The sequence below is a fragment of the Choristoneura fumiferana genome, chromosome Z (assembly GCF_025370935.1).
Source record: "Choristoneura fumiferana chromosome Z, NRCan_CFum_1, whole genome shotgun sequence".
NCBI classification, from domain to species: domain Eukaryota; kingdom Metazoa; phylum Arthropoda; class Insecta; order Lepidoptera; family Tortricidae; genus Choristoneura; species Choristoneura fumiferana.
The window spans coordinates 27,632,749-27,653,043 of record NC_133472.1 but is presented as its reverse complement, the minus strand read 5'-3'; the positions used below and the strand labels follow the sequence as shown (position 1 = coordinate 27,653,043).

The following is a 20,295-nucleotide window of genomic DNA, read 5'->3' as shown; positions in this document are numbered from 1 at the left end:
CCTACCCAGTGCCTACACTCGCAAGTGGCCTCTTAAGCAGAGAATCATGTGTTCAAACGGCTCGCACCTCATGCGAAATTCATGTGCGAAATACATTTCAGATTTACCACGAGCGTTATGGTTAAGGAAAATATCGTGAGGAAACCTGTAAAAACCTGCGAAGAAATTCAATGGTGTGTGTAGTTCCCAATCCACACTGGATCCGCATGGGAACTACGGCCAAGCCCTCTCATTCTGAGAGAGGCCTGTGCCAAACAGCGGGGCGTATATAGGCTGCGATTATGAATTTTAGTACAAATAGATTGAATCTATTAACCAAAGCATTAGATAGATTTCGAATATTTCCTCACTGTAAGTAGTAGGTACTCGTAATAATGGAACCAATAAGGATAAATACACAAAAGATAAATAAGAGATATCGCGCCAAGCTTGTTTTCGATAGCAGTTGACAAAGAAATATATTATTATATGAGATAAGAATAATAAACGCCAGAGTGCGAGTATATTTCCCACAATTGTTTGAAGTAAGAAAGAAAAACCTGAACAAAGAGCGTGCCCTACAGACCAAGCGTAATAAATAATTCAGCTGCTGTCCCGTATTTATATTAAAATAACTACTCAGTGATTTCATAGCCACAGTTAGTAAAAACGTAGAAACTATCATGTTATGCCACAAAGTTACATCACATGGAACAAGCGGTTTCTATCTTAAACAGAAAACCAGCGCCGCAGCGGCAGCGGCTGGTCGCGGCGTCTACTGAGTGGGCTAGCTGGTTGGCGTACCTACCTAGTGTATTATTAGTATTAGGTATATACAATGGTATTGTAAGATAGAATTCTTCAAATTTCACATTCTGGTAATCTTACTAAAAGTTAAAAATTCTAAAATGCAAAACAGAGACGCAATGACATTTCATACAGAAAACAGTTTTTTTATGTTTTTTATATCGAGAGATTAAACGGATCAAGATCTTAGGGATTATTATTTAATAAAACGGAAGCATGAGTGGTTAAGAAAACGCAAGGGTTTTTGGCTTCTATTATAATTATAACAAACCCCGGCTCGCACCTCTGAGTTTTTCGAAATTCATGTGCGGAATTGCATTTGAAATTTACCACGAGATTTGCGGTGAAGGAAAACATCGTGAGGAAACCTGCACTAACCTACCAAGCGATTCAATGGTTCGTGCGAAGTTCCCAATCCGCACTGGGCCCGCGTGGGAACTATGGCCCAAGCCCTCTTGTTCTGAGAGGAGGCCTGTGACCAGCAGTGAGACGTATATAGGCTGGGATGATGATGATGATGATTATAATTATAAATATAGAACTTCACTTTTCACTTCAAATGCGACAAAACATAAAAGTTACCTACTTAAAAATCGGCGCATGTGTCGGGAATTTCACATATTTACTTCCTTACTAATTTACATGTCTAAATATATATATATATTTTTTTATATTTTCAATAATTTTTTTAATTTCGTCCGGGATAGATTCCCGAGCTGAGTAAAAGTTTTTTTTTTAATGTATGAATGCAGTTTTTCTTTCTACTAAAATCGATGGCATGGTTCCTAAGAACAGATTTTCGTATGTCTTATATATACTTTCAGACTTTCCCATACAGACCGATCTAAATATTCCACCCTCTATAGTAATACTTTAATACAGGAAACGATCCATACGAGTATACCTACCAAGTCCAGGATGAATTTTCTCGAAAATATTATGTATAGTTAATTTTACTTTTTGGAGAGAATTAGAGAATCTACTTTACTACGTAAAACACCTTGTTAATGAGATAATTAATAGTCAGTGATTAAAACTTCTTTGACTGTCTTGACAGTCACGACTAACTGGCCACTTCACAGATACATTAGATACTTATGATAAACGACGGTTCCACTTGACAGAAAGTGTTAATTATCTTGTCAATGTCACTCAAATGCACGGGCTGATTATCTTTGGGCGGAATGGCGATTTATTTATTTTGTTCAGGAAATGAAAACAAACATATAGTATAAAAAGTTTTCTTGATTTTTATTTAAAGTTAGTTTTGATCTAATTGAACGTCTCTTAAAATATTGGTACTTAATTTGTTAGCACCTAGCACCTAGTAGGTACCTACTTTATTAGTTCTTTGTAAAACCGCAAAACATCTTTCATATTAATCTTCTAGGTAAATATGTTATGACCAGCGTAGTTGTTCCTTTATTAAGTGACCTAGTAAAAATCCCCTGTAGCCGTTTTTTTCTATACCATTCCTAGCTGGTGCTGTAAACATATTATTATGATGGAAGATATAAAAACAGGAACCCATCCAATGTATCTACTACCTACTAGGGTGAATAGTCACGTCGAGGAGAAAATGGGTTTAATGCTTAAGTTTTGCTCTCTGCTTTTCACTTCGATTGAGAGGAAATTAAATAGCAACAGTGGAAACAATTGTTCACTTGGCTATATGAACGCCTCGGGTAAAATGGCTCGTTTTATGCTCTTGTTGTACAATCTATTATTTTAGCTAGATATCAATGTTTTTTTGTTACCGGGCGTAAAATCGCGTATGCGTATATCGGGCATAAAAGATCTGACAGTTGTACACATACATGGGTAAGGCCGCGAATTTTAACTAATGTGACATAGAAATAACATAAAAAAAATACGTGACGTTACCATAAAACGTAACGCAAATTTTTATAAAGCCTAGATCAAACTGGTAAAAATTCCCATTAGATAACGTATGTATGAAAAAAAATACATGTCATATAATAAAGTGAAGTTTTTATTTTTACTAGAACTTTCTGACGATACTGATCTTAAATCTGTCCTATATGAGATCTATAGAGCTAAACATGAGAATGTGGAAGTAGCAGTACCCTCTAGTTGACGAACATCTTTCCAAAAGTGTATCTTTACATGCCTCTCTAACACTGACAATAAGGTGCACATTTATAAGCATAACGAATTTGGATGTGGTTTTTTTTATTCGACTGGATGGCAAACGATCAAATGAGTAAGAGATCACCACCGCCCATAAAAATCTGCAACGCCAGGGGTATTGCAGACGCGTTGCCAACCTAGAGGCCTATGATGGGATACCTCACGTGCCAGTAATTTCACCGGCTGTCTTACTCACCACGCCGAAACACAACAGTGCAAGCACTGCTGTTTCACGGCAGGATTAGCGAGGAAGATGGTGGTAGCAATCCGGGCGGACCTTGCACAAGGTCCTACCACCTAGTTGTGAGCATGCATGTTGTGACTTCGACTGTACAAGCTATTAAATACCTCAAAGAAATGGCCAAAACCCTAAATCACAGGTTTTACCAATTTAGGAAGTAGTATCTTAGTTAAGTGGACAATGTAAAAAGATGTTTTTGGAAATAAATTATTATGATTATTAAGTTTAGGTAACAAATGAACTAAGTAGGTAAGTGAATCTCTCCGTTTGTCTCTCACTTTAAATACGCTATGCATGTAGCAAGACGTGAACACAGAACTCGCCACAATTCTCTTGTGCCGATCCCTGCACCTACAGATTAAAATTTATTTAACTTCAAAATATCCATCTAACTTACTGTGCGTGCAGTCATTGGAAACCTAATAATAAACTGGTGTAAGTTAGAATTTTTCTGTGAACTTCCCTTTACCACATTTTTTCGTTACGTTATGTACAAAATACGTAGCATTTTGTAAAAATGTAACGTAATCGTAACGAAAGTGTAACGTATTTTATACAAAAAATCGTTTATCATGGTGAATAACGACATTTTGAACATAATAACACATGCCACTTACATGGAAAAGATTACCCTATCGTATGAAAAAACAACCAGTTAAAAATAATCACTAGTTACCCTTAAAATCGAACAAGCACTTTCGACGTTTTTTCGAAAAAAAAACCGCCGCGTCACTTTTGATGGCTGTTTGTCAACAAAACTGATGAGATTTATTTATCTCATCGATGTTGCCCTATTAGAGTATTAGTTGCCAGTGTACAAAAACAAATTTCTACCGAAATTGGCGTTAAAGGTAGCTTAATTAAGCGTCACCTAAGTATTCGTAACGAAAACGTGGTTTTTTGGCACGTGAAAGAAATAAATATAAAACATGAAAATTATTTGATTATCATGATTCCGCAATCGGTAGGACTATCGTTATATCATAAAATTTTGTTTAAACAAAATCATGATCATGAGAAGTTAAATAGCATGAAAATAATAAGGTATTTAGTACTCGTGGTCAAAAAAAATAGTCAATTTTCGTTACGTTTTGGACGGTAATATATTTTTATTATTTTTTTAAAAGGGTTTAAATCAATTATCTCATTTGCGACCTTGAGAGTTTATATCGTGTCATATAATAAAAAAAAAATTAAACATCTAGGTGTTATCAGTTTTTTTTTATCAGCGTTCCAAATTTGAAACGTCCAAATTGGTCAAAATTCGCGGCCTTACCCACATATGTTTAAATAGCTTTGAGTGATTACATCTACTTAAGAACTTAACTTTACCAAGAGCAACTCTATGACTACCTATTATAATTCAAATATTACCAACATTCATCATACTATGCAGATAGTGGCCTTTTTAGACGAGCATTTTTTAGGTCCTTTCGACCCGCAAACGCTCTAACAAAAAGTCGAATGTCGGATCTTGTTATACCCTGACGTCGTACCGATTTAAAGTCTTTGAAATTGCTTCCCGCAGTGAACGTGGTAATTAACCTAACCAACTTGCAAGGAAAAGTACCCTACTTGTCCGGCTTGATACCTCCACGCGTTCCCGAGAAAAACGATACCTCCTACGTATACCGGTACAAGTGACAAATTTCTGATTTTTAGTTTTTTGCAATTTTTGTGATTAATATTTCCTTATTTACCTACCACAAAAAATTTGGACGGATATTCCTATTAGTTTTGGAAATAAAGTGACGTATATGAATGCATCTAACACCGTTTTGCTAATAGGTACAACGTATACTGAGGCAACCGACATGCACCACTATACGCGGCACCGATATTGTCGCGGGGCCGGGGAAGTCGAGTGTAACTGGCAGTTGCCTCAGTGTACGCGCTAGCCGTCGCTGCGTGCGGACCGTTTAAACTGTTCTACGAGCACATAATTTGATAGTATATAAAAAAAAAACATGTTTTGGTTTGGCAAGACCACAATAGCCGTATTTCTCATAGACAGTCATGGAAACTAAATCCAATATGAAACCTTTTCGTGATCTATTTCGCTATGATTTCTTTGGCAACAACGGTTCCACCCCGGTACCAGTACGTGATTCAGTTTCCTCGGCTATACCTACATGGACGCGTGCTAGAAATATAACATTGCAGTATTACATTGCATTTTGGTAGTTGAGCATCCCCAAAAAGAAGGCGAAGGCATGCATGCTTTAATTAAAATGAGAACAGTAAATTTCAATATACCTACAGGTTGATAAAAAAAATCCTGTACTATACTGTAACCCATATTAGGGCTACTGATTACTAATACGATATAACTGGGAAAACATCGAAATTAGAAAGTCTTCTTGCGACTCCACTTCCATAAAAACCTTTTTTTTTCGAATCACAGTATTTTTCTACTTGGATCATATTAGTAATTAGTAGCCCTAGTGTGGTTTAAAGTATAGTACAGGTTTTTAATAACACCCTCTACACATTTTTTTATACACACCTAAGAAATGGTACCTGGCTATGTATATGGCGAAAACGGGTAAACCATATGAAGTTATAGAAGTTTCCCAAGACTCAGAAACAGACACAAAATTTAAATCTATTGTCAAGAAGACATTAATATATAAGGCATATTATTAAAATTAATGATTATATCATGGATAGGGAAATTTGGAAATAATTCCGATCCGCATTGGCGAGTGCTTACTCCAAATAGCGAATTGAGAACTGTTTTAAATATGTAGTTGTGTTAAATACTTGTGATGTATAGATATCACTAAAATATGATTGTAAATCTGTTTACAAAATATACCTAGGTTTATTGCCAGACTCTTCTCAACAGAGGTTTTTACGAACCGGTGGTAAATTTTTTGACATTCATAAGTGCTTGTTACAATCTAAATTGAATAAAGATATTTTGACTTTGACTCAATATTTCATGTCAAAGCTTGTCTTAAGCAAAGTGCCTATCAGACTCGCGCACGAAGGGTTCCGTACCATCTATACAACTTCATTAGGATTAGCAAAAAAATGGCAAAAAAAATACATTTGTTGTATGGGAGCCCCTTAAATATTTATTCTAATCTATTTTTTGTTATATATATATTATATCGACTACAGTTCTACATAATCTGTGAAAATTTCAACTGTCTAACTATCATGGTTCATGAGATACAGCCTGGTGACAGACGGATGGAAAGCGAAGTAGTATAAAGTAGTAGGGTTTCCGTTTATACCCTTTGGATACGGAACCCTGAAGAGGCACAAAAAGCTAAACCGTTATGTGGATACAAATGGGTGCGATGCGATATATGTATCACATGAGGAACCTTTCACAATAAAATACGAGTACACATTTGAACAGGAATACGAATCCATTGAATGTGCTTCCATTAATTTAAAGCACTTAATACAATTACTTTTCTTAATAAAACCATTGATATTTCAAGTGAGGTTTTTTATAAAGGTATATTTCTGTATTTTGTATAGCACGTTTAAAACATTACTAGCGGTATATTGGTACAAGTGGCATGCTAATGTTAGCGTATATTGATGCAAGTGATAAAAACGTTTATAAATCAATAGATGAAGGTAAAAGAGCATCTGTTTTATTGTTCATTGCAAGCCATATAAGTATTTCATCTAAAAATTCATATACAATATAAAAATATCGTTAGATCAGTAATCTACGCATTACGCCGTATACTGGAGCAAGTGGTAATTAGCTCAGTATACCGCACAACTACAAGATGTAAAATACGCGTATAGTAGTGTATCTGCAATTTTCTAAAAAACTATAAGAAATTTCAAAATTCCATGAATACAGGTAGAAAGCAAATATTTTCTTTGGAACCAATGCAAAATTTTGAAAAGTTATATCATCAAATGAGAAAGTTACAGGTTTTGGAACCTTTGAACAGCTCTCCTGTAAACTTATGATTATGCACTAGTACCAGTATACTTAGGAGGTGTCGAAAAGGTCGTGACATATAGACGGACAGACAGACGGATAACAAAGTGATCCTATAAGGGTTTCATTTTTCCTTTTTTAGGTACGGAACCCTAAAAATAATGGTCCGGTGTTTTGTTATTTCGACTCAAACTTACATTTTACAAAAAAAACATCTTTAAAACTTTCATTGTTTCATCGTTTTCACACATTTTTTTTTGTAAAATAGGAGTTGAGCCGAATAGCAAAACACCGGTCCATTATTCTTTCATATTCTCCAACATATAATCAAGCCCGTATTTAACTAGCAATTTGCTTTAACAGCACTTCCTACAGAAGTGGGGTTTGCTCACTTTTTAGTACTTTGGAAGTCGATTTCTCCGAAAAGGTTGAGTTTGGGCAGCTAAAAAAAATACGTGTCCGTTACTTTAGACTACTCTCTAATATATATAATATATTTATAATAAAAAAAATCGGGGCTGGACAGTGGGTACCTTTCCTTGTTAGAAAAGTTGAAAACCACCTGATGCTGTCATTTCCAAGTTCATACCACAAAAACAGCTAAAACGGCTTTGCTAAAAACCACCGCAACACATCGAAATTGATCCTTCCCGTTCGTTTGAGAGTAACAATGCTAGAGACAGACAGACAAACGTAGGCGTCAAACTTATTTAACTACCCTCTTTTTGCATCGGGGGTTGAAAAGAAAATGAATTTAACTCATTCAACTTAGAAACTAAAAAGAACGTTTAATTTAGATTTATGTAGGTAATTAAGTTTCAAGTTAAATTAGTTTTTTCGTAGTTCGGCCGTAAGTTGGAAGTACTTACCGGTACCGGTTTGTTTCTTTCGTCAACCAGCGTGTCGGTGATGGAGAGCTGTCCGTCGGTGACGAGGATCTGCAAGCCGAGGCGATAGACGCCCAGCACGCGCGGTGCGCCCCAGCGCCCGCGCGTCAGCAGCTGCAGCGTCAGCACCTCGCCCGCCGCCACCGGCCGCGACACAGCCCACTCGAAACGCTGCGACAAACAGATCTTGACACCACAAACTAATCGATACAAGCTTAAAACGTATATTTTTTTATCGATACCCGAGGTGTTTAGCCTATTTGTCCGAGGGTTTATGTATATTGACTTTTAGTCTCGATGTGAAAACTCTATTTTTCAATTCGATTGCGAGAAAAAAATTTATATTTATTTTATGTGAAAGAATTAGTGCGTTTCTTATTGCTCCAGTCCATAAAACTTTCATAGGTTCCTAAATAAATCTTTCTAGATTTCGGCGGCAAAAGATTATCAATTATGTCTTTTGCTCTTTGCTTGGCATCATAATTTTCAGTATCACTTGACTTTACTTGATTTTAATTAACACGCCTAGTGTAAGCCTAGGGAAATGATACAACGTGATGTTTTTAGGGTTCCGGAGCCAAAATGGCAAAAACGTCTGTCTGTCTGTCTGTCCGTCCGCGGCTTTGCTCAGGGACTATCAATGCTAGAAAGCTGTAATTTTGCACGAATATATAAGAAAACTATGCCGACAAAATGGTACAATTAAAAATTGAAAAAAAAATTTTTTAGGGTACCTGCCATAGACGTATAGTGGGGGTGATATTTTTTTCTCATCCAACCCTATAGTGTGGGGTATTGTTGGATAGGTCTTTTAAAACTATTAGGGGTTTGCTAAGACGATTTTTCGATGCAGTGATTTGTTTGCGAAATATTCAACTTTAAAGTGCAAATTGCGTACAAATGGCGCATTTTTTTAACATAAACCAATACTGAAACTCAAGTTCTATAAAGCTTAATGAGCGGTGTAATATTCAGGTAAAGTTTTAGCTGCTTTAAGCCATCGACTGAGGTCGCGATCGCTTCTATTCTGAAAACGAATTTCCACCGGATGCGCAACGCTACGAAACGTAAGCCGGGGGAGTCTTGATGTATATTGTATCTTCGCGAGGAAGTGTTGCGAGTTTGCGAGGCGCCTTTGCAGTCAAAAACAGTAATTTAATTCCCTTTAATAGCTTCACGTACTAATGAAGTAGTACTTAGTCATTAACGTTTTATTCAATGAACTGGTAAATTAACACGACTTTAAACACAATAAAACAAATACCTCTGTAATGTTGATACATACTCGTACATTATTATATATGTTTGTCTTTTTTTTCTACACATACCGTACAGGAATAAAAGAGAACCGTACTACCTACTCATGAAGCTAGAGATCCCGCGGGTTTGACACTGACTCGCTCCGTCCGCCTGCTTTCGCTACTACGAAACTCGTATTAAATAGTATAAGTGTCAGAGGGACCGCACGACAGGAACTTCGATTTTGGAGTTTCGTATAGTAGCCCTGCGGATCGGATCTTGGACTTGGATCTTATTATCTATGTTTGGTTGGTCGGTTCGGTTCGGTTCGGTTCGTAGTAGCCCTGCGGATCGGATCTTGGACTTGGATCTTATTATCTATGTTTGGTTGGTCGGTTCGGTTCGGTACTCGGACTTGGACTAACGAACGAATCTTTCTCTCTCTCACGAATCTGTACTTCAGTTCAGTCAGCGGGTGAGGCACCGTAGTACCGTACCGACACCGACCGACCGAACCGAGCCGGGGCGGATCGGCCATAGATAAATTAATAATCGCTCGAAAGAACCGGAGTCAATAAAGGAGTCGGATTCAATAAGCCGATTCGGTACCGACACCGGAGCTGGATCTAGTGAGTCAGATCACTTCGCGGAGTTGAGATTACCCATGTCTATCTTGGACCATTAAATAATAAGTATGTATTTAAGTATGTAATTTATCTATATAAGTAAGTTTATCCGTTGCCTAGTATCCATAGTGGGTTGGTACAAGCTTTGCTTAGTTTGGGACTAGCTAGGTCAATTAGTGTCAATAAAGTGTTCCATGATATTTATTATTATTTAAATAAGTTGTATCAAGTCAAATGATTTAGTAGCACGATCTTACATATACAAGCTTTTCTCATGAATGTAAACCTATACAACAGTGAGGCATATTATTTTGCTATCTCATCTAAAAACATATGCCTCCATATATTCACTATGATAGAATTGGTATGTTATTATAAATAAGTATGATGCCGCTGTAAGCCGTCTCGCGCGGGCCCGCCGCTGGTACTGGCGCCTGCTCGTAAATATTCAAAGAACTCTTGTTTCGTTCGCCTTCACAACAAATCCTATTTGTTAGCAAACGGCACACATAACCGTCACGTACTGTATAAGGCTCTAAATGGCCACGTTTGTTTGTAGATGTCATGTTAATGCATGCTATAATATGTTTATGAAACAACCGGGGTCTTCACCGACACCCTTGCTCATCAGGTTAGTGATTAAAAATAACAGATTTTTACTGAATTGGAGTCAACGCAAAGCTCAAGAATCCCAAAATATAGAATAAAAATATACATTAAACGGTTTTTATTTATGTACTCTCGAACTAAATGTATTGTGACCCACTATGGAAACTTTTCGTAGAAAAAGCCATAGTGACATCGCAAGGCTTGACAAGGGAATTAATTATGACACTTACTGTGAGAACGTTCTTAAAATGATGTAACTTTTCGCATGCCATAATTAATTACCCTTGGTCGGTGACATTTCTAGTAGCAGCAAAACCTTACATTATTATCGACTCGTTTAAAGTGCAACAATTAGGTATATATCCCACTACGCTTCCTCCGAATGTACAGTAACAAGCCTCTTTTACTATCTATCGATAATATTATGACAAATATAAGCAAACGTTCAATGTTCCGAAAAAATGGTAACTTCAAATATCGATTACGTATGACTTTTAAAAAAGGACTCGCCGCTCGCCATTTCTGCTTGTTGCGCTAGGTCTGCAACTGCCCTACAATCAGGGCGGCTCTTGCAATAATACAGACCAATAGCTACACGCCCTGCGTTCTAATTACCTCTCTGCTGCTGTTTTGACAGCATTTTCTGTAGCTAGCTAAGCGAGTTACTAGATTTGTATTACGGATTCTGACCTTAAATACCTTTCGCTAAGGTTGCTCTAGGGGAACATTACAGCTACCACAATAACAATTACATGTTTTAATCTACATACTTAAAACCTTAAGAACTTATATGGGAAGGAATATTTTTTTCCCAGTATAACAGCATCTTGAATAAAAGGAAGACCTTTACATCTGCAATTTCAGGAAAATTAATACTTAGCCTTTTCTTTTACTTTGCTATTCTTTTAAATACTGATTTTATCATAGCGTGCAACTAGGTAGGTACTAAGTACAATTTTTTTTATCACATTATTGTTTTTATTATGTAGGTACTTTTAATAGGGAAGTAATATGATATGTATTTATTTCTCAAGTGGGTTACTTATTAGTACCTATTAGATTACAATGATAAAATCAGTACAGCAAAGTTAAAAAAAAGGCTAATAAGTATTCATTTTAGTGGAATTGTAAATGTAAAATTTCATGGCCTTCATTTTATTTAAAATGATGTTATTTGGAAAAAAAATCCTTTCGGTTGAGCATTTTGATCGGTGTCGTCAAATTACGGTTTTTTACCATTTGGCAGGTTCGCTTCCTGGTTCAGACAGGCGGTTACTCAGAAATCTTTGAATGCAGTTAAAATTGTTTCGAAATGAAGTCGAAATGATTAAATCAAAATGAAGTCTTCTTTCAGTCCAATTGTCGATCTACAATATTTATAATACTTTCCCTCCATGTGGCATAGTCTTGGGACACCCTGTAGGTATAAATGTGCAACCGTAGGTACTGTTGTAGGGACTTTCGTCAGTAAGCAATGCACTCGAATTCCCAAAGGTAGAATTACTGGGTGCAATTTAGATGTCCCGAGCCTATTGTAACAAATTGAATAAAGAAAATATTACGCATATTTTTTTCTACAATTTACAAAAATACTTAAATATACAAATACATCTAAAAGCATTAGGTATAACCGACCAAGAAATTGCTTTACCACCCAAATATAAGGTTTAATGTCATTTGTACCGCTTAAAACGTCAAAGCCTATTTTCGCTTACAAGTCAATATTGTCAATTAGCCTTATTGTTTTATTTCTGAAGTAGGAACTGTTATTATAATTGGTAAAACACTTTCTTGCTCGACTATACATTTTCAACGTTGTTGGTATAAAAGAAAGTTGAATTTGGAATTTGAGTACTTATGATTGAAATAGAAAACCATCACATTGCGGCAATGCTTGTTCTTTATCTTGTCAAGTTGCCAGTTCTAAACAAAGCCCTACGCATCGAGAAAGTTCGTTGTAAACAAATGGATATTAAAATGGAACTTAAAGTATAGGTGTGTTCGAGTATCTTCCAAAAAGGAGTACCTAATAATAATAAATATCACCGGCACTTAACACTAATTGTCCAAGTCATATATAATTGTGCTTTTATCGCTAGTAATAAATTAAATATCGTTTTCAAATAAAAATACGTATTATTTTGACGACCGGCTTTACGTGTATTACTCAATATGAAATTTCAACCACAAACCGTTTCAAAAGGAAAACTGGTGGTATCTGCTGGACATGTTCGGAATGTAGAGGAATTTAAAAACAGGGGCTGTGTTCAATAATTCAAGAAGACCAACATCTATTACCAAAATTAGGCAGTTTAGCCTACACAAATTGCTTTGTTAATGACAGATTCATTGAGTATGACAGATGACAGAACCTACATTATTTTTACTTTTGGCCACTATTAGCGCTGCGATAGATTTCATTACCCCCACCTGTCAAGGGCAAAGATATCGACACGGCCAAAGTTGCAAAAATATGTATACACGGCCTTAATGTTAAGTGCATAAAGTCGTGTATATTTTTTAAATAAACACATTTTCATTTTTCATTTTCATTTTCATACATATTTTTGTAACTTTGGCCGTGTCAGTATCTTTGCCCTTGACTGTACTTCGCACCCAGCGATATCGTGAGAGAAGAATGCCATTATTGTGAATGCCTTTGCAGAAGCGTGGAATTAATTGCAATGAGATATGATTAAATACATCGACATAAGTAAGGTAAGGTAGGTACATAGATGTCAATGATTAAATAGGTCTCATTCCTACTAATTGCAGACGAAAGTCTCTTATCTTCTAATATATAAAACTGTAGTGTCAGAGTTTGTGATCAAACTTCTCCGAAACGGGATGACCGTTTTTATGTTTTTTTTGTGTATATTCGGTAGGTCTTAGAATAGGACGTAAACTATATTTCAAACTTTTACGCGGACGGAGGGTCGGGCTACAGCTAGTTATTTAATTAATTTAATTGAGATGCACAAGATATAAAGAGATATATACGGTTTGTCATGACGGCATTTCGCAGTCGGTTTGGAAATGCCCGGGTAATGGATTCGAGCCTGAAACTAAGTTATGTAAGGCAGATCGCGCGGCCTTGACCCTGCGCGAAGTAGGCCGCCGCCCGCGGGCACACTGGAGCACCCGGGCTCCCGTGCCCCGTCACTCATTACACTGCCCCAACAAATCAAAATAATGGGCTATCATGCATGCACCTATCCTTATCCCTGGCCATAATTACAGGGCGAATCCACATTCGACACTTACCTCATTCACAAAAATTATTTCTTCGTTATCCACCAGCAAGGAAGAATGTTTGGTGGAACCTGAAAAAAAAGAGAGTTTATTATTAAATTTCTATCTTTGTTTTTATTTTTAGGTCCGTCATTGCTGAACTTGATGGTCAATATTCTTATACTTACTTAATGTTCTAAAAATTCAAAAAGTACGACCGGAACTTAATGTAGGTATCAGCCCACAGATACAATATAGGAAATCAATCCAGAATAAGGTGTTATTAGTTATACAGGTACATAGAAAACAAATTTAAATACAACAACTGGTTTTAAATGCGCCTACGTATTCGGTGACATAAAGTTTTGAAGAGCTAAAATCTCTTTTCTTGTTTTATGTCGGAAACAATCCAGGTACGATCTAACTTAGTTTTACGTGACCGGGTTATTTTTGCTGCATTTCTGCTGCCTTCCCGACGAATGTTGAGTGGTGATGCATCACAGCAGGAAATGTGATTTTTTTTCGTAACCCGTGGATTTTAAATTAAATTTAGAAGAACAAAAGAAATTTATTAAGAGCCAACTAGCCTAGATAAGAGTTCCACTGCTGGGCAACAGCCTCCCACCCCGTGTTTCTGCTTGTGTCGATTTTCAGCTTGTCGCGTCTAGATTCTCTCGCCAACTTACCTCACTGTTAACTACTAAGTAAACAAAATAGACTTGGTAGACGTGACCTTGACAAATATTTATTGCAAATTAATTAAAAGGTTGCAATTATAAACAAAAAACTTCCTAATTCAAGATAAATTAATAAAAAAAAGCTATAATTATTGTAAAAGAAAAGGTATCAAGAGGACACATCACATAAACAGTCTTACAATAAAAGTACATTACATACAATACATTAATCATTAGACTGATTTTATGTTTTATAAATACCGCGGTCGAGCCCCCGTAAAGGTTTTACCGCCCTCGCACACTCGTGTCACAAGAGTCGTAACTGTGATGAGTATGACACCGACACGCACCGCGCCAGCCATGGAAGCCGAGTGCTCTATCGTTCAACCCGACCCGGTCCTAGTAATTATATTACTCAATGATTCAAATTAAACATAAATCATACCTTGTATTTGGAAATACGAGTATGTCGGGCTTTAAGTAAAATACGGCAGCTGTCCGAAATTCGAAATCGTTATTATTATTATGCATTAGAGATTGTTAGTTCATCTCGTTACTTGTAGTTACTTGTTTACTTATTTTAGGGAAGTAGGTACCTACACAATATCTGCTGTGAAGGAATATTAAATTTGTCGGAAAACAAGCAAATAGTAATAAAAATAATCAGCTCATCTTCATCTCGGTCTTTATTTAAACCTTATTTAAACTCACTGCAGGGCAAAGGAATTTTCCCAGAATGCACAAGTACTTTTGGGCCATACAATTCCCACGCGGACCCAGTGCGATTGGAAACTTCACACACGTAAACACACCATTAAATTTCTTCACAGGTGTGTGCAAATATCCACACTGATTTGCAGTACCTAATTTTTTTGAGGGACCTACGTAATACTAGAATCCTTCACTTGCTCGGGTTTCAGTATAAGCACTCGCGCAAAACAATAATTTTCCACCCTTGCATAACAAATAACTAATGTTAACCACGCGTACCAAGTGGTAAAGTAAAATCTTGGAAAAATAAATTTTGGAGCACTTGCCCAATATTCAAAGTGAGGTGAATTTATTTTGCTCGTCTAAATACATTTTGTGGGTTATGGTTGGATAGGTGGCAAACTATTTATAAATTTACCGAAACCGGTGGCTTGATAAACCTGAAAAATAGCAGTGGTAGTCATAACGAATTTAACTGAGCTGTTAAAAAAAACCTTCGGATTTTAGAAGCATGCTTCGGGAATTGACGATGACACGCGATCGTGATATGCGGTTCTGTTCTGTTATAAACTTGCAAAACTTTTCAAAGTTACCGTAAAAAGTTATGTAAAGAATAACCATCAGTACAAAACAAACCTTACTGTAAAAAATAATATTACGCTTCTTTATCTTTTTCTATTTTTAATACAATATGACTTTTTGTCATGATAGGAACAAATAAAACAAAACCAGCATTTTAGAATTCTTCCATCGTTAATTTAAATTGAGAACACCCGCCTTAACACACTACTTTTATTTGGAAGTATATACAGCTGTTGTTATACTGTATCTACTTCTCTTGGGTATGTTAATAGTTATTTGTGCAACAAGAGAGCAAAGTTGTTTTTTGTTGCGAGTGTTGATTTTGAATCCCGAGTAAGCGAAGGATTCTATAATTGAATCACGAGCGTTAGCGAGTGATTCTAGGTTAGAATCCTGAGATCAGCAAGGGATTGAAATACACGAGATGCAAAAAAACTTTGGTCTCGTGTGACACATACAATTTTTCACCTCAGCAGCGAGAACATAATTTAAATGTAACATAAGAATAAAACCACATATACCTACCTGTTTACAAAACAAACACATTTTTTTAAAATAGAATTCGATTATTATCATATATAATAATTACATTTAAAACCATAAAAATGAGTCCAGTAGCTACAATACAAATCGCATACTCATAACATGCAATCTTAACTTCTTGTACTAATGTCACACTTATTTTTTAATACTGCAAAAAGCCTCATCTCGGGGTAATTGAAAAGGTTGAACAATTAAACCTTTAAATATGATTTTTATTAAGATTTCTATTACATAAACATAAATAGATTTGTTAAAAAATCATTCAATTTAACAAATAATAATTATACTGTAGAGGCAGTATACGGAATTCTTTTATAAAAAAAAAACAAGAGAAGCGGCTTTCGTGCAACGAGGTTGCATACTTTATTAAAAGATCGGGAAAATTTACATTTTGGAAATATTTCGATATATTTTTAATACCAAAAATTTAATTTAAGTTCGTAATCGACAAATTTGATCCTATTTCTTGCTTTTTTCGAGTTGAAGTGAAATGACAGATCAAAGTAAAGTTCAAATATTTGGAATTCAGTGAGTAGACCCAACACTGTACTCAGCATTTAAAAAAAATAATTAAAAAGTTACTTTGTCTCACGGAGTGAGCAAAATGCGATTTTGCTCACTGATTTCTCATAGCAAAACCTGCCTGTTTGAGGTGCTGAGGTGAAAATATATTTTTTTTGGTCTTCTGTCGTTTAATATTTTTTTATGTACTTTACGAAAACAAAACGAGTGCCTCTTCGCGTGATGGATTGCTACTAAGTCAAAAAGACACTGTTATTTTCTACTAACGAATCCTTCCGATTTCCCCCGAAACCCGAAGGTTTTTCTGAGAGCTCACGAATTGTAAAAGGAAAACTATCACAGTTTAATAGGCTTTTCAAGATAACAAGTAATATGTCGCTCACTCAAAACTTAATATTGAATATTTGTCGTATTATTACACAACGCTACACTGCGCGTAGGCCGCACTAGGCTGGTTTTTCGACTTACATAAAAAGTTACCCTCCCTGAAAAATGATCTAACTGATGGTGAAAACCACCCTGCCATTAGGTTCTAGGACCCCGATTAACGGATGACAGTTTTTTTTTACTAGTTTTAGGGGTCGCTACCGGCTATCAAAGTTTTGAAATCACGAAATTCATAGGAAAAGATTTTTTTTATTCAAAATTTAAAATCAAATAAATTTGTGTCAATTTATTAACTAAGTAACCGTCTTGGAGCGAGGGGAGTGTATCGAGTGTAGGGGATTCCTGGGCGATTGCTTGAGAATTTCCCTTACTTGATACACCCAGATACATATACGTTCTAAAAGTAAAATAAATACAAAACTGTGACATGGTTGTATTGATGCCAATTCAAAAAGGTTTTATTTAAAAACTTTATCAAGCGGTTGCGACCTCTAAAATTCATCAAAAAAATTGCATCTGTTAATCGGGGTCGTAGAACGCAATGGCGGGGAGAGACAATGACTTTTATGAAAATCGATTTTTAAGCAACACCCTCACACAGAAGGGGGATGCGGCTTGGCTTTATTGGTTAAATAGTTGGCTTAGATAAAATAGCTGTCCGATTGTAATATTTAATGTCCCTATATTATTGTGTTTTTAACTACTCAATAGTTTCGCACATATTCTGATTACAGTTTGTTAATAGGTATACGAGTACGATGTACTGGACATTGAGACAGGCAGTGAGAGAAACTTTAATAATATTTTCCATCTCCAATCAATATTCCTGCCAGGCATTCATCATCAGCCATGCATTCAGGCATGCATCTCTTGCGAGCCATTGTTTCAACAAAATTATTTTTTTATTTTAGTTCATCTGTGATTTTGAATAGTATCAGAATCATAATATTTGTGTTTATAACAGTGCGTATAATTTAACCAATATCCACTAACAAACTAATTCGCTATTTAAAAGCAGATAAATATCGTAATCCTAAACTAATGTAACTTTATTACTATTATAAAGTAAGCGCCCAGTGCTTATCTATTGGTTTCAATTGAATAATAACCTATTAAACCTACATCAGTACTATTTACTTACTGCCTACTATCACTTTCGAAATGGTTAGTTATATGAAAAAAATAAAATAATTTAAAACCATAGGGTGACTTATTTAATTTTTATCCTCTAAAGTTAAGTTATACAATTTAATCATGAAATGGCAATTGGCAGTTTTCGCTTATTTATTCCTAAATAAGTATTTGAAAATGCGATATTTTCGAAATATAATAGAATGCCTTTTGGATCACAAGCGACATATAAAAAAGAACGTATAGAGGTACAAATGTTACAGTTATACAGAAATCTCGTGTTTCGCAGCTGGCCGCAATATAAAACGTGAGTGATACGTTCATTTATTTATTTATTATTTATTTATTTATTTAATGAAATAATTACACAGCATTACAGACAAGCCAAAGCACTGTGAAATTCATAAAATATTAACAAGCACAACACATGACACATGGCACAAAAGATAACAGAATTAACATTTACAAACAATTTAGTGAAGACGGACGGTCATCCTTCGCCTCACAGAACCTCATACACTCGCTACATAAATTCTTCCAGCTACTAGCAAAGATATCACACTTCATAACAGAACTGCGAGCGTCACGCCGCGTCCGCCGCAGCCGCAGCGCCGCGGGCGCCGCCGTCTCAAACACGGCTCTGATGTACGGTCACCTACATTAATATATCTTCCACAGAGGAGCGTGCAAAAATATCTGACTGTGAACACGTCCTACCGGCCCTAGAAATAGAGTCATCACTTATGTGCATAAGCACGCTTTGTTGTCAGGTATTAGTACTGGTGACTGTACCTATTGGTTTGGTATACCAGCCGGCAAAAATGAACAGACTTTCGTAGGTAGGTAGGTAGGTATTATCTCTAAAAGATTTTACTTAAAATAGCTAGACAAACTAAACAAGGTTAGGAGAAAAATGAGAAAAACCAAGTTTAACCCTTAATTGGGCATAAGGAGTATATTTCCCACTCATATTTTGCGATGCTGTTATCGCTCTGAAGGTAGCTATATCCCTCTTAGTGACAAATATAAAAAACTGTATTGATTTGTCTGTGCCCAAAATAAAATCGGGAAACGAAACGCAAACATGTCATGTTTGACACATGTCAAAGTCAGAAACGTCAGTTGGTGTCAACAGTGGGTTGAAACTCCATACAAAAAATCTAATGTATGGAGCTAGTGACTTTTTTGTACCAACCTCTCCAAAATAACTTATTGGTTGCCATATTTATGAAATGATCTGTGTTTAGAAGATTTCACTTAAATTATAATATTTGCAATTCTTCACATTTTAAGCTGTGAAAAACAAAAATAAGCAGAAAAAAATATTACTAAGATAAATAATACAATATAAAAATAATTCTGACTGGATATCCTTTTTTATTTAAGTAAATGAAAAAAATGTAGTTCTATTTTTCAATTTTATATGGCAGCCCACAAACCTTCATCTGCTGCGTGGGAACGGACGCCTTCGCGAGATTTTGTGTTTACTGTTTGAATTTTCGTGTATTTTGGTGTTTTGTTTTGTTAATAGCGTTGAGTTTGAGATTATTTCTCCTCCGCATTAACTCTTCTTTCACTAAAGTGCATTTATTCGAGACAGGACTCTAGTTTTTACCGTTATTTTCACGGCTGTCCTTTACTAAGAAACCATTCAACATGAGGAGATGCGAAATTTGTGGTATTCAAGAAAAACATTGTGAAAACAAAATGTTCTTTGCTAGATTTCCTCTAAGTGAACATGTGTAAGTAAAGTAACTGATAAATCTGATAATAGGTGTTGAGGTTATATTTGGCTGGCCGACGTCAATTCGTATTATATAGTATCACGACAATTAAATTTTATTTCAGTTGTAAGCAGTGGGTGAAAGTAGTTGGCAACGAGATTTCACAAAATCGAAAACCCGGCTGAAGAAGAAAGCCATACCAAAATTGGACTTCCCATGCCACCTCTTTCTGAAGAAATTCTTGAAGGGTTTCCCCTAAAGATGGCAAGAACAGCCAAGGTAAACACTTTATTTTATTTTCAATTTATCTCTATTGCAACTTGACTTACTGC

General features: G+C 35.8%; 1 protein-coding gene across 1 annotated transcript in view; it reads right to left on the bottom strand.

Moving 5' to 3' along the window:
- LOC141445569 (otoferlin-like) overlaps positions 1 to 20,295 on the bottom strand; it is a 40,141-nt gene that overhangs the window by 4,221 nt on the left and 15,625 nt on the right. The window contains exons 2-3 of the mRNA XM_074111431.1: positions 13,720 to 13,778; positions 7,964 to 8,152 (exon numbers count right to left, since the gene is read on the bottom strand). Coding sequence (XP_073967532.1) covers positions 7,964 to 8,152; positions 13,720 to 13,778 — 248 coding nt within the window. The remainder of the gene's footprint in view (positions 1 to 7,963; positions 8,153 to 13,719; positions 13,779 to 20,295) is intronic.